This window comes from Diabrotica undecimpunctata, chromosome 2 (genome assembly GCF_040954645.1).
Source record: "Diabrotica undecimpunctata isolate CICGRU chromosome 2, icDiaUnde3, whole genome shotgun sequence".
NCBI classification, from domain to species: domain Eukaryota; kingdom Metazoa; phylum Arthropoda; class Insecta; order Coleoptera; family Chrysomelidae; genus Diabrotica; species Diabrotica undecimpunctata.
Genome location: NC_092804.1, coordinates 56,327,256 through 56,341,892, shown reverse-complemented (window position 1 = coordinate 56,341,892; position 14,637 = coordinate 56,327,256). Strand labels below are relative to the sequence as shown.

General features: G+C 30.8%; 2 protein-coding genes across 4 annotated transcripts in view; one reads left to right on the top strand and one right to left on the bottom strand.

The window, feature by feature from the left end:
* The window catches only part of LOC140434572 (NACHT and WD repeat domain-containing protein 2), a 114,546-nt gene extending 110,722 nt beyond the window's left edge, over nt 1–3,824 (bottom strand). For both annotated transcript variants that reach the window (XM_072522931.1, XM_072522932.1), the window contains exons 1-2: nt 3,639–3,824; nt 2,402–2,490 (exon numbers count right to left, since the gene is read on the bottom strand). In XM_072522931.1, the coding sequence (XP_072379032.1) occupies nt 2,402–2,490; nt 3,639–3,741 (192 nt within the window). In that variant the 5' untranslated portion in view covers nt 3,742–3,824. The remainder of the gene's footprint in view (nt 1–2,401; nt 2,491–3,638) is intronic.
* Nipped-A (Transcription-associated protein Nipped-A) overlaps nt 1–14,637 on the top strand; it is a 199,036-nt gene that overhangs the window by 110,109 nt on the left and 74,290 nt on the right. For both annotated transcript variants that reach the window (XM_072522929.1, XM_072522930.1), the window contains 4 exons: nt 5,699–6,013; nt 8,008–8,193; nt 10,769–10,963; nt 11,634–12,036. In XM_072522929.1, coding sequence (XP_072379030.1) covers nt 5,735–6,013; nt 8,008–8,193; nt 10,769–10,963; nt 11,634–12,036 — 1,063 coding nt within the window. In that variant the 5' untranslated portion in view covers nt 5,699–5,734. The remainder of the gene's footprint in view (nt 1–5,698; nt 6,014–8,007; nt 8,194–10,768; nt 10,964–11,633; nt 12,037–14,637) is intronic.

Below are 14,637 nucleotides of genomic sequence, written 5' to 3'. Positions count from 1 at the left end.
TCAGATAGTCAAGCCGCCTTAAAGGCTCAAAAGTTATTTACTTGTGAGTCCTAGTTGATTTGGGACTGTAAACAATCCCTCAAGAAGCCGGCGGAACGCAACAGAATAACCTTAATGTGGGTGCCAGGTCACAAGGTAATTGCAGGCGATGCGGAAGCTGACAGCCTCGCAAAAGAAGGGGCTAATAACCCATTCCAGCGTCCAGAACCCTTCTGTGGACTATCAAAAAGCCACATCAGAGAGCAACTCCGGACCTGGGAACTCAATCAACTAAGATTACACTGGTCTAACACCAGGACAAAGGCAAGCAAAAAGGCTCATAAAAGTGTCGCCTACTGCAACAAACCGCCTTCTTGAAGAAATGAGTAAAAAAGATATCAAAATCACTGGCCTTCTCACTGGTCACTGCACTCTGAGATGTTATCTCAAAAAATGGGCAAATCATATAGTGAGCACTGTCGTTTCTGTGACAACGAAAAAGAAACGGCCGAACATATTCTTCTACAACTGCGTAGAAATGTTCTGCACACGACCAAAGGAGAGGAAATGAGACTTCCTAAAAGAGGTCAGTTTAGCACCCTCTGACATAGGAAACAAGTCACCTAGGAAGCTAATCAGCTTCATCATAAGTATTGTAATCCTAGAGTTCAACTAGATTACGGTATGGACAAAAGATCGATAGGTCGAATGCGGTGAGGCTATATGGCCTTAACGACCTCATAATATATAATCTAATCTAATCTAAATATGCAGATTATTTCTGATGATTTCAAATCTGTTTCTTGACACCATTCAGATTATCTGCCCTGTTTTACCTTTACAAAACAAAATAAATCATCTGAAAGGGTATTGAAAAACACATCTTAAAAAAAGAAATTTGTGCGGCCCCTAGAGCCGGAGATAATTTTTTCTAATTCATAGCGCAATTAATTATAAACATTAAGAGCTGAAATTTGGACAGTTTGTCAATGAAGTTTTAGTTTTACATTTCAAATTTAATTAAGTTTAATATATTCATAATTAACATTATGGAAACTTGTTGAAAGTATTAAATAAAGTCTTTTTAAGTTTAATTTCTTCTCATGAAAACAGAAAATGGAGCGCGCTCGAAAAACTGCAATATCTCGGGTTCTACGTAACGTTGAACTTTGTTATTTGGGGTAGCTCTTGTAAATAATAAGTTCTAACATTTTTTCACCCCTATCAAACCACCATCAACACATAAAAATTTAGTGTTTATTTTGAAAAAAATACACTTGTGAAACCCCTTAAAAAACCAATTTTATTTATATAAAGAAAATATTTTTCATTATAAATTTTTTTTGCCCTTATTTTTCTTTTTATTACTTATACTGCTTTTTTCAAAACAGAAATAATCATTTTAAATTTTTAAAATAAATTGCAAAAAATTCAGGAAATTTTCCCTTATAATTATTATGAATGAATTTAATTTAAAATAGTTTTAATTAAAATTATAAAATTGTTATTTTTTAGAATAGATTGTTTGAATTTATGCCGTTAAGAATTTATTGTTATTTTTTATGAATTGAGATTAAAGAAACTGTTGATTTAATCTAAGATATGAACCTGCTTTTAAATCTTGTAATCACATCGTTGAAATATTTCCCCAGATCATATAAAAATAAACTTTCTTTCGGCAACAATATACAGACAAGATTGGCCATAGTGCTTACGGGTCTATCACAGACATTATGGTTACTTGTTATTCTCTCGGACATATAAGTCTATATAATATTTTTTTTGCCTCAATATTTTGTCTTAATGCCCTAGTCAGATAATTTTTTACATACCTGTATATTAAACTTGATTAAATTTTAAATGCAAAACTGAAACTTCATTGGCAAACTGCCCAAATTTCAGCACTTGTGAATTAAAAATAATCTACAACTTTTTTGTTTATAAACATTTGTCTGTTCTCGTCTGTCTGCTGTCTGTTAAACGGTTTCATCTACAATGCGTAATTTGTTCACAATATTGAAATGAATGACATTAGTCGCTTTTTTTGCTTAAGCGTTAATAAAAAAACCATGATGCAGTAAAAATTTTACACCTACGAGATGCTACACCTTTTCTATTAACTTCCTTCAGATATTTCAGTTAAAAAATAGCGCCCAGAAATTTTTCGATTTTTCGGCTTGGTTGTAAATTTGAAAAAAAAAAAAACGATTGTAAACAACTTTTCAGTGAACTTAGTATGTTATTTTTTTATAATTTAAGAAATATTCATTTATATAAATTGGAATTATTTTAATGGAAATCTCAGAATTTCAGATGTTTGATGATGAGATTAGAGATGTGAAAAAATAAATGCATCAATGGCAGTTTTAAAACTGTTTTATAATAATATAATATAATATTTGTTTCTACTTGGTTGTAATACCTGAAATTCGAGGCCGTGTTTTTCTCTGCAGTAATCTTTAATTTTTGGATAACATTTTGCCATTAATGTATTCCTTTCCATTGTTGTGTCTAAAAATATTAAACAAAATTAGGATTGAAGTTCTAATAATATGTATATTAATAAAAAATTATGTGTGCTTGTCAGATTAACAAATGTCGATTGAAATGAGCAAAGATGAGAAAGTAATATACATAATATGTATTAATAACATTAAAAATATTTCCAGATTGCCGTCAAATAGTTTGTTGGAAATATTTTTTATAAAATGATTATTCACAGTGTAATAAATTCTAGAAAACGTTTACTCTAATAGACCGGAAGATCAATGCCGAAACTGTAAAGTACAAAGTACTTCTCAGCACTTCTGCAAGAAAAAAATCATTAATTCAGCCATTTAAAATGAGCTCACACCAACTGTGCCTATGAGAAGGTGATAAAGAATCTATAGATAAAGTAGGTATAGATCTATTGTTATTTATATTTTATTTTCTGAATATCCATTAACATATTTTAAATTAATTTGTTGATCCAAAAACGGCAAAATAAGGCGAAATCTTATAACTTTTGTAAAAATGAACTTTTGTGATTACTTTAAAAGGAGGGTCTTGTAGTACTTACCTTAAAATTTCAGTTCGATCCATTAATTAGTTTAAAAGTTTAAATTTTTTATCCCACAATTAATTTTTTTTTGTAATAGGTAACATGAGGGATAAAATCATAAAGATACGTAATTCTAAGGGTACTGTATGAAAAGTGAAGACTTTTTTAATGTTCACTTAAAAAAAGTTAAAAAAAAACATTTTTATAACTAAAAGTCGTTTTGCAAAAGATGGTGATATTTAACCTTATAAACAATTAGAATAACTTTTAAACTATTACTCGTATACGAAATATTTTTTTTTTATATTTGAAAAGCTGACAATTTTTACGTGAATTTAAAAGAAAAAAAGTTATTCTGAGACGATTAGGTAAAAAGTAGGGATATTTTTTTCAATTCGCAGCTAATTTGTTTATAACAATTAAGAAACATAATTAGTCTCATTTTAAAGATGAAGACCTAATAATACCTCCACAACAAAATATAATAGTTATATAAAAATGTCAGAAGAACTTAGTTTCAGATTCAAACAGTTTCTATAGAATTTATTTTATAAGCAAATAATTTAGCTACATATTTATATTAAACCTATTTAAGCAAGTTTTATTATTTTCTCACCGGTAAAAGTAGAACTAGTAAATATCCTCACAATTTTCGAACTGACCGGAGGTAAACTTTCCAATGAACCGGCGAAAATCTGATCTATAGTTCGGTCATCCATGATTATTTCAAAAAATCTTTGTCGCCGCTACAACTGTCTGTTATAGAAAAATTTGAGTTTTACCTTTGGAAGAGCGAAATACATTGAAGTTTGCGCGCCACAACTTCTTTACGAGTACTAAAATATCACGAAAGTTGAGAGAAATAATCGATAGCTGCCAAGTAAAGACAAGCACCGTTCTTCCTTTTTAGTAATTTGTAAACTTTTAGTTTGCAAAGTTGGACAGGTTGAATCGTCTTAATAAATCATAGAGACGATAATGATTTACATACATGATATTTTGTTATTGTTTTTAAATTTTAATAACAGGATGGTGTTGCGGTAAGTGTTTAAAATATGTATAAATCTGTATTTTTTAACATTTGTAACAATGTGTAACTGTACAGTACAATAAACTGTAAGTGTACAGTACAATAAACTTTCTAATAAAATTGTGATTGAATATGGATTTGAATGTTTGGGAACAATTTGATTGTGTGAATAACTTTTTTACCTAACAAAAGGTTTATTTTTCAAATGCCAGTAATGGATTAATGGATATTCTGTTTGTTTCCCATAACTTTTTAGATCCCATTTATTTTAATGTTTCATAACTATAATTGTTTTATTTATACTGTGCTAGCCTAAAGTTCCCTCCCCCCTTGTATATTTTAAACGGTTATACTTATATTAGTGAAATTTTGAGGGAGGAAATAAACGGACGTAGGCTTCTCAACTAGTCGTAATAGGTGAGGTAATAGTCATAGATGACATTACAGAGCCACGGTGACCGATAATTTTATACTTACCGTTTGAAAGGTATTGAAAATATCTATTCAATCATACTAATTTTGTTTATGCTGATTTTGATGAATAAATTAAATAAATGCTAAAATTGTGATTGATATAATGTTTCGCATGTAATTAATAAAGATTTAAGAACCAGTTCTTATCAAAATGTGCTCCATCTACTTCCTGTAAGTAATTCATCCTATTGCTAAACTCGTGTCGTACTTGTTCAAATGTATTCGGGGAATTGCTCTACATTCTTCAACAATTTGTGGTTTAAAAATATCAATACTGTCGGGTGCTGTAGCGTAAACCTTAGATTTTAAGTACCCCACAGAAAAAAATCTAATGGTGTGAGTCCCGGTGACCAAGTTGGCCATTCTATCCATCTACCACGATACTCCTCATCTACGCGTAAGTAATTTCTTACTGCACCGTAATTGTGTGCAAATATATCAACGATTTAAAAACAATTCTGCACAAGCCTCAGAGTCATATTTAATCGACTTTCTTATTATTTTAACACTTAGATACGATATTGTAATGATTATTCACGCGGCAGCCACCTTATTAGTTATGAACTGTAATTTAACTGTTTTAAAAAAGTAAACTCAAGATTATCGTAATGAAGTCTTGAGTTTAAACTTAAAACATAGCCCTGCATATATTAAAATTGCTTTATTTTTTAAATTCATTTACACTATGTTTGATATAACCAGTTTTTATGTCCATTGGTTGTATCTTACTGTTACGATAAACATTATGACGCATAAAACTGTAAACATATTATTTCCAACCCATTCGTCTTTTCTAGATCATAAATATACCTGCCGGCAGAAATTTCTAGATCCAGGGGTCCCTCTCCGATATAAAAAACCTGCTTTTGATGGAATTCCTTCGAAGGAAGGTCATCGATTCTTCGCTGTAATTCCAGAACTAACGGGGACATTTTATTTAAAGGGACAGTTAGTTTTTAACATGGCGTCGAGTTTTTAAAATGTAACGCACGTATTGTAATAAATGTGGATAAATTATATAATTATTAGTGTGAAATAAATTAGTTATATTGTACAAATAAAGACTTTAAATAAACTTTTAAGTGTTATAAGTGTAGAACCTTTGATAATAAATAAAAACAATAAATTAGATTAATAAAAATACATTAATGACATATATTTTATTGTTTCAGGTTTGAATGATACATAAATAATACAAATCCGTTATCATGCAGGCTTCGACGTCTAGCAGCAGCAGTAGCAGTATGGGGAGCGTTCATCCCCATACTGCTCTAATGAATCAGTTTAAGAGCTATGTTACTATGTTAGCCGATCCGGAATGTAAAGACGTTTTGAAATTAAAGGCTACGCAAGAGCTGAGTAAACATTTTGAGATAATACTGAACTCAGCCCTATACTCGAACTTCTTGGACCATTCTATGAATATATTTTTGAAGATATTAGACGAAGGATATCCGCTTTTCGTTGCGGAGTATAATATTCAACAAGTAAGTTATTAATTGTATTGTTTTCTCTGATTATGGTTAATTTTTGGATTTTCTTCGTTTTTGTAGTAGGACATACATAATGTGAACACTTTGAAGCCCGGTAATTAATAAAAGTAGCGTGTATATGAAACAAGTTTTGAAGTGACATAGTACAGTTATATTTTAGTTAGATCTCTTGTAGCATTTGCAAACTAAGGTAGCTGTGTTTTTGTAAAACTGGAACTTTTTCCAAGCAACACCCTGAACGTGGATGGGCTATAATTCAGCACCCACATTAGTTACCCAAAGTATGTGTGCGATGCTAAGACGCCCAGATACTGTAATAAATCGTCTGCATGAAGCAAATATCTACAATCGAAGACAATTCAAATGGCCACCTCTTTCCAGAGCCAATCGCTCTTCAAGATTAGAGTGGGAATAAGAATTTTAAAACTGTTTAAAACATTAGGGGGATACAATTTTATTCATTCATAAATCCAGATTTTAATTCAGTTTCTCGTCTGGTAAGAGTTAGGAGACGGCCTGGAAATATTTTACTTATATAAACATGTCTAAAGGCAGTACCTTGATACCATTTTCAACCTATTGTTCGTATATTGGTTAGCCCTGTCGGCGAAAACTGTTGGACGTATTGTCATGACCATCACAATACATACTGGGATCTAAATCAAATGTATGGGAGAATTACTTCACATATGCCCAGAATTAAAAATGCTTTTCATTTCGATAAGCTTCTAACAGCAAGGTTGACAGGTATGCCTCAAGTGCACATTGACAATATCATTTTGATAGTATGACGATAAAGGAGGAGCTATAATAAAGCAACGTGGACACCATAATGTGTATTACGCTTAATATTTTTCACAGTTGAGATTTTTTTGATACATGTATAAAAAAAGTGTTAAAAAACCTATTTATAGGTATTCTAGTAATATTTTTAAACAAATTTTGTTGTATATTAGCCATTTAATACTATTATTGAAGTGAATACTTCTTATCGTTGGGAATCATGTTTTGGACGGGCTCGAAATCCTATTAGCGTGACGCGAAAAATCGGGACGGGTGTAGTAACCTTGCGGTATACCGTAATATATATAATGTACATACATATACACCTATTATAATTTTATATTATAAATTTTTTTATAACAACTCGAGAACGACTAGATCCATTGGGATAATTTTTATTTTGAGATATTTTTATAAAATAAAATAATTAAAATAAAATTAAATAAATTAAATAAAATATATAAAAAATAAAATAATGTAAAAAAAATTATAAGAAATTATAAAAAAATTGTAAAAAAATTTAAAAATGAAATTAAGTTAAAAAAATTAAATTAAATAAAATTAAACAAAATTAAATAAAACTAGATTAATTAAATAAAATTACCTAAAATTAAACAAAATTAAATGCAATTAAATAAAATTAAATACAATTAAATAAAATTAAGTAAAATAAATAAAATTAAATACAACTAAATAAAATAAATTAAATAAAATTAATTAAAATAAACAAAAGTTTATTTTAGAAATTTATATAGTCGTTTGTAGGTAAGTAAGTGTGAGTATTTATAAATGGAAAGATTTTAATAAAAATTAATTATTATACCCTCCTATTATTCATGGTTATTTTTAGAATATAATGATAGTCAAAATGGAATAATTAAGCGTAAATACAAGATAATAATGAAAATATATATAATGAAGAAATTCTGTATGTAGATATAATATTTATCAAATTTTGAAAATTACTAAAATCACTAAACAAAATTAAGATTTTTAACATTTTAAAGATTTTAAATGTGTAGTATTACTACATAAAAGATATTAACAATTTAGTAACAAGCAGGCATAAAATTTCATTAACCAACATATAGTAATAACACGATATAAGAAGTATTCACTTCTGTCGACACAAAAATGCAGATTTGAGGATTCATTATATTTTAATTTAATAAAAAGTAATTTAAACAATATTCTCTTATTTTTAGGTTAGAAAATTGATATTGGAGATGCTGTATAGACTACCGACGAATGAAAACTTACGCCCTTATGTCAAACAAATATTGTCGCTCATGTTTAGACTTTTAGAGATAGATAACGAAGAAAACGTGTTGGTCTGTTTGAAAATCATCATAGAATTACACAAACAGTATAAACCACCATTCAGTCCCGAGGTAAGTACCATAGAGTACTTAGAGAATCAATTCAATGATAAAACCCGAATAACTTCAGGATATGATTTAGAAAGTGTTTGTTTATCTTTATGTGGTTTTTTATGTGTGTATTGCATCTTCGGACACGATATAAAAAAGTCCCGTATTTTTTTATGGGGTTAGTTACTGGAATTATTCAGAGTTTTTACGAAACTCTATTCTCCGCAGCTATCTTTGCTAAAACCTCTTTTTATATGTGGTTATCATCTGTGATTACCGTCCCAAAATATTTAAACTTTTTTACTACTTCGAAGTTGTGGTCATTAATAGTTATGTTCGTTCTAACTCTTGGTCTTAGATTTTTGGTTACTAGCATGCACTACCTGCACTTTGTATTTTGTAAGGGAACATCTTCAAATCCATCACCAAAATTCTGCGAAGGAACCACCGGCTAATGCCCAATTGCGTAGCACGTCGTCTTGTCGATGTTCCGGGCTCTTGTTCAACATTTTGGACAACAGCAACGATATTCTCAGCAGAACGGCTGCTCCGGGGACGGATAGCTTTGGAAGTATTTCGTGTTGTTCCAGTCTCTTTAAGGCGATTGGCCAAACGCCGCAGTGTTTGTCCAGTTGGTGTCGGACGTCCAGAAAATTGTGACGAAATTCTCACTGCGCCAACACAACCGACAAATTATTGTCCAAACATGGAAACAATTATTCCGTGTTCTTACGGAGTAAACAAATGTCAAAACCGTTCGTTTAGTGCTACTTAAAGATTTGCCACTGGACTAGAATGAAAGGCACCTAGCACAAGTCTCAACGATGTGCTTTGGTTAATGTCTAAGACTTTAAGGTTATTAAAGATAATAAAATAGTCTTTTCGCTAAAAAAAAACAGAACCACATTTGTGGAACCATATTTCCTGTTTATAAAGAAATAACTTTAATATTTTTGTGACAAGAGTGATATTCTTGTGTAAACTATTAGATCGTCGGCATATACATTTGCTTTGAAATTTCCTGTTGTGAAATTTTCTGTTGCTCATGAAATGTTTAACTCAGAGTCTAGAAAGTTTCCTTGTATACCGTATACTTGTATGCCTAAGAAATTTATTATTTTTAGGATCTGGTACCGTATCACAGACTTTATTTGTATCGAAAAATATGGAAATTACTTGTTGATTATTCCTTAAAGACTCACATATATCATTTACGAAAGATACTAGATTGTCATTGATCGATCTCTCTTTTCTAAAGTCACTTTGGATGGAGGCCAATATGTAGCTGGTTTTTCTAAAAACCAAACTAATCTGTTATTTTAGATTTTTTCAATAGTTTACAAATATTGTTTATAATAGGAATTGGTCGATAAGACGAGGAGTCGGTTTTAGACTTATATAGTTTTAAAATTTATGGATTGGTACCAAATTATAGGAAAAGTTTTCTAATGAACATATGATTAAATGTGTCTAAAAGGATTATTTTATCTGACAGTGGAAAGTTTTAATTGGAATATCATCAGGACCTGGAGAAGAGTTTTTTGATAAAGTCTCTTTAAACTGTAACAATAAAACACTGAAACCTTCGTTTTCAAAACTTCCACACAATTTATTTTAAACTCTTATCACTACAGCTGTTTCGGCTGATTGCCTTTCTCAAGTGATCCATTTTTGGTATGCGTTTACACTTTATAGTCTCTGATGAAATAGGTTGAGGAGGGGAGAACTGTTTGTCTCAAGTTGGTCATTCAGAATTATATCTGTGTTTTTTAATTTGTTGATTTCCATAGATTCTAACAACGATAGTTTAAGGCCTTTATTTTGAATGTGAAGAATTTTAAATTCGTCATTAAAAGAATGATTATGATCTAGAAGGTGAAGTGCGTATGTAGAATCTGTTTTTCTATTATTGAAAGCCCTTTTCTGTTCTGCTATTCGTTTATTAAAATTTCTACCAGTTTGACCGATGTAAGTTTTTGGGCAGTCGCCACATTTAAGTTTGTACACACCACTGTGTAAGTGTTTTTTATTTTGGCTCTTGTTGTTTTTAATATATTTGCCTAGGTTGTTATTTGTTCTGAAAGCTGGAGTTATTGCTTTATTTTTTGTGTTTGGCTATTTTTGTTGATATTTTGCCTGTATGTGTAATTGAGCAGAAGGTACTGGGTTTTTTCTCTGGTGGTGGAAATACTAATTTCAGGGCTTTCTTGTACAACCAATCAATAAAATGTTAAATCAAAAACTACACAAGATTAAAATAAATTTTGTGGAAGTTTTGAAAACAAAGTTTTCAGTGTTTTATTGTTACATAAAATGAATTTCCATCAAGTATCTAACGGTCGAATCCATCAATCTCTTTAAACTCTTGGAATGATATAGGAAATTTAATTGATCATTATTATTTATTATAGAAATATTTATTTTATTATATTTTGTTTACTCTACTATTTACTTTTCATATGTAAAATCAGCATCTAAAATAACAGACCTTTTTTCCTTTTGTATAGTTTGGAGCGTTCTTACAATAAATTTAAATATTATATTTAATTTTAACATTTGTTTTACATTTTACGTAACATGCTTTGTTGTCTTGTAGATTCAAAAATTTTTACAATTTGTGAAATCCATATACTCAAATTTACCTAACCATATGAACAAAATTTTTGAACCTAAACCACCGATTAAAGTAAAAGATTTGAGTGAAGTAAATATTGAAGAATTACTGAAAGAAACGTTTACTATGACTGTTATTCAAACCGAAGCGAGAAATGAAGACGGAACGTTGATTGCTGTAAGTTTTGTTAATACATACATATTTTTTAGCTTTTTCATTTGATTTTATTTACATGTTTGTAATCTGTTAAACATTTAATTATATAAGTATTTATAAATATTAATAATATTAGTATTTACTTCTAAACGAGATGATTCTCCTTTTAAATATATATTGAGGTTACTCGTCAGACATTAAGAAATGTGCTATAATAAACAAAATTTTTAAATCTCATTTAATATTGTGTACGTAATTCAAACATTGTTTATTGGTATTTTCTGTTTTCGAAAACTTGTTCTGCTACTACTCAAAAACTTGCAATCATTAATTTGTATAGCTATCCAATATACCTTAAAAATAAAACTTTCCAAGACGAACTAAGTGTGAATTTTTTTACGTACAAAAATTATTTTGCAATTTAGGTATATTTGCAAAAATACTCGTTTTCTGTATTATCATGGAGTGTTCGGCAAGTTTTTAGATCTTCCGTAAGATTTTAAATCAGTAAAACGTTATGAGATTTCCATAATTTTTTTCAATATTATCATTTTGAAAAAAATGTTAATAAATAATACTTAAAATAACATTTATCTGCTAAATTTTTTGTGTTTCTCACTCTAAAGCCGTTTGATATGTAGTCACAAATCCTTGCAACTCAACAGAATCTATATATTAATATTTTTTTTAGTATTACTTAATTCCGAAAGCTGTTCTTTCTTTGAAAGTTCTTCAAGAACTACCAATTATAGTAGTTCTAATGTACCAACTGTACAAGCAAAGTGTTCACCAGGACGTTAGTGATTTTATACCATTAATAATGAATACCATAACTCTTCAACCCACCTTAAAGCAAAGGCAAGCTGAGTCCTTTAATAAGGAGATATTCGTCGATTTTATGGGAGCTCAAATAAAGACGCTTTCATTTTTGGCATATATTATTAAGATCTATCAAGAAGTCGTCCAAAATCACTCCTCGATGATGGTACAAGGTATGCTGGGACTTTTGACGCTATGTCCCATGGAAGTAGCGCATCTTAGAAGAGAATTGCTTATTGCTGCCCGACACATTTTGGCAACGGAATTGAGAAATCGTAAGTAATTATCCAAATACATTTTATCATCTTTTATTGTTAGGTTTACTGATATATTTATTCATGGGATTATTTAATATACATTATTTAAAGATGCCCAAATTACACGATTTTCATCAAAATTTGCATATATTATATTTTCATCTAGATGTGTCCATATATATATATATATATATATATATATATATATATATATATATATATTCGAATTCTACTTACTCTGTCAGGTTTTACATATGTGCTATGTCATTCTGATAACTTGTGGAAAATTTACCACAAATCTAAGGTGATCGTAAGGAAATATGACATCGACACTATGACAATGTAACATGAAGGAATTCAGTTGCTATTTGAAATAGAAGTATGTGAACCTATATAAAGTGTTAAACATATTCGAGCACATCGTCAGTACTCTTGCAAGTGGAAATTAACGCTATTAGAAAAGCATAAACGTAAGTTGTAATCATTGTCGATATTCAAACAATCAGGATTACAATAAGTTTGCAGAAGCACTAAGTTAATACGGTAATTTAATTAAAATTAAAGAAACTAAGTATGGGTAACATCGTTTACATATATTTGCAATGCTTGAGACGTTCAAAAATTTCCTCATGTGTTTATAACCAAAATATATATGTGTATTGACTGTATTAGGCTTATTCAGTATGTGAGTAGATAGCAAACTAAAAAAAGGAAAAGTATACAGAAACAACCGAGAAAACTCATGGAATCTACAGAATGAATATATAAAAATATAATCCCTAGATCATAATCGTGAGATATGCACACTGTATACGAAGATCAAGGCCGCAACAAGAGGAAACACTCACGAAAAAATAATTCAATATTAGATAAACATAACAACCTACATTAGAAAAATGCACAATTCTTGAAATGTGGATAGAAGAATTATTCAAAGAAGAGCAACCGGCAGAAACTGATGATTTTGGATGTTCAGGACCAGAATAACCCTCAGCGAGGTACCACATGCGATAAAATTGCTAAATATCAATAAGACACCTGGGCTAAATAATTTACAGGCCGAAATACTAAAACTATTTGAAGATCAACCTAAACTCTTAAAGCGAGAAATTCACGTTCTATATTTATTCCGACTTGTGGTCCAACCTTCGAAGTTGGATCCGATATCGGACCGTGAATCGGCTTGCTGGATTGTTGGAACTCTAGTTACACGAGTCAGAACGTTTAGAGGGACGATTCGAAGGTCCAACTTGCGATGGAGTGGGAGCGTGCATGGTGGAGTTGGAAGTCGGATCAAAATGTTCCTCAGTCAGCGCTTGACCTTGGGTACCTACTGCATGCCTTCCTCAATGACCATTGAAGGAATTTCTGAATTTATTTATATCTACAGAAATAGTGAGATACTAGTAGTGCTCTATACTCGAATCGAAATGCGCGGCAAACAGCCCAACAATACCTGCTGAATGTGATGTTGAAGTACGAAAACACTGATAACATAGCGTTCTGCGGTAATTTCTGTAACCATCGTCATCAACGGCATTGAGCAACTTCGTGTCACAATAGTTCACACGATCGATGAATAATTTTTTCATCCAACTATTTTTCCTTCTTTTCAAATGGTGAGGCTAACAAGCACCATGCTACTGCCACTTTCCTCCACCTAATTATATTTTGAATAGACTTTAGTCGATCCATTTTTTGGCTGAGCCATGTATAGCACCGTTAAAATAGACTAGGAGTACTAGGACTGAAGTTGGAAGTCGGAGCGTGAGTGGAGCCGACTATCCAACTAATAGTCCTACTAAGTGGGACGTCAAATCGGAACGTGAATGCCCTGCTTAACAGTGAGCATATTCAGAGTGTACTTAATAAAATTTAAAAAATTGGTGAATTTCCTGGAGTTTGGTTAATTTCCACGTACAAACCCTTTCTTAATGAGCCAAGCACTTGAAATACTTCTTTTAATTAATCATTCTATCATAAATAGAGAATTTGGGGAAAACGTTAGCATGTTCAGTTTGGCTTTAGAAAGCATTATTTTTTTATACGTATTTGTATGTTTTATTGCCTCCGAGAGAGCATTCGACAAAGTACAAAATTACAAACTGCTTCAAATAATAGGAGAATCAGATATCGATGAAAAAGATTTACGCCTTATCAGAAACTTACACTTAGTGAATAACATAACAAAGAGTCAATGTACGAGTAAGTAAAAGTCTTTTTCTTCTTCTTATATACAGGGCCTTAGACCTGATTTTGTCCGATCATGTGGCTGTAGTCGTATTTATGACGGTTACTGCCAGCTCTATCGCTATCTTTTAAAGGGTTCTACTTGTGATCTGGTGCCTGTCGGTGTTTGGGGCACTCTTGCTTTTCGGGCTAGTCTCTCACTGTTCATTCGTGTAACATTCCCATCTCCCCTGTCTTCCCCATCCTTTGTTCTAGAAAAATGTCTTATTAGGTGTTATGTCTCAATGTTTTTTCAGCAATTGATATTGAGGCACTCATTTTTGACGTTCCAAATATTGTTTTTCTTTCTGATGTATCTGCTCTTGTTTCTATCGCATATATCATTATTGGTGTTACGCATGATTTCTATATACGTATTTTCCCATCTAA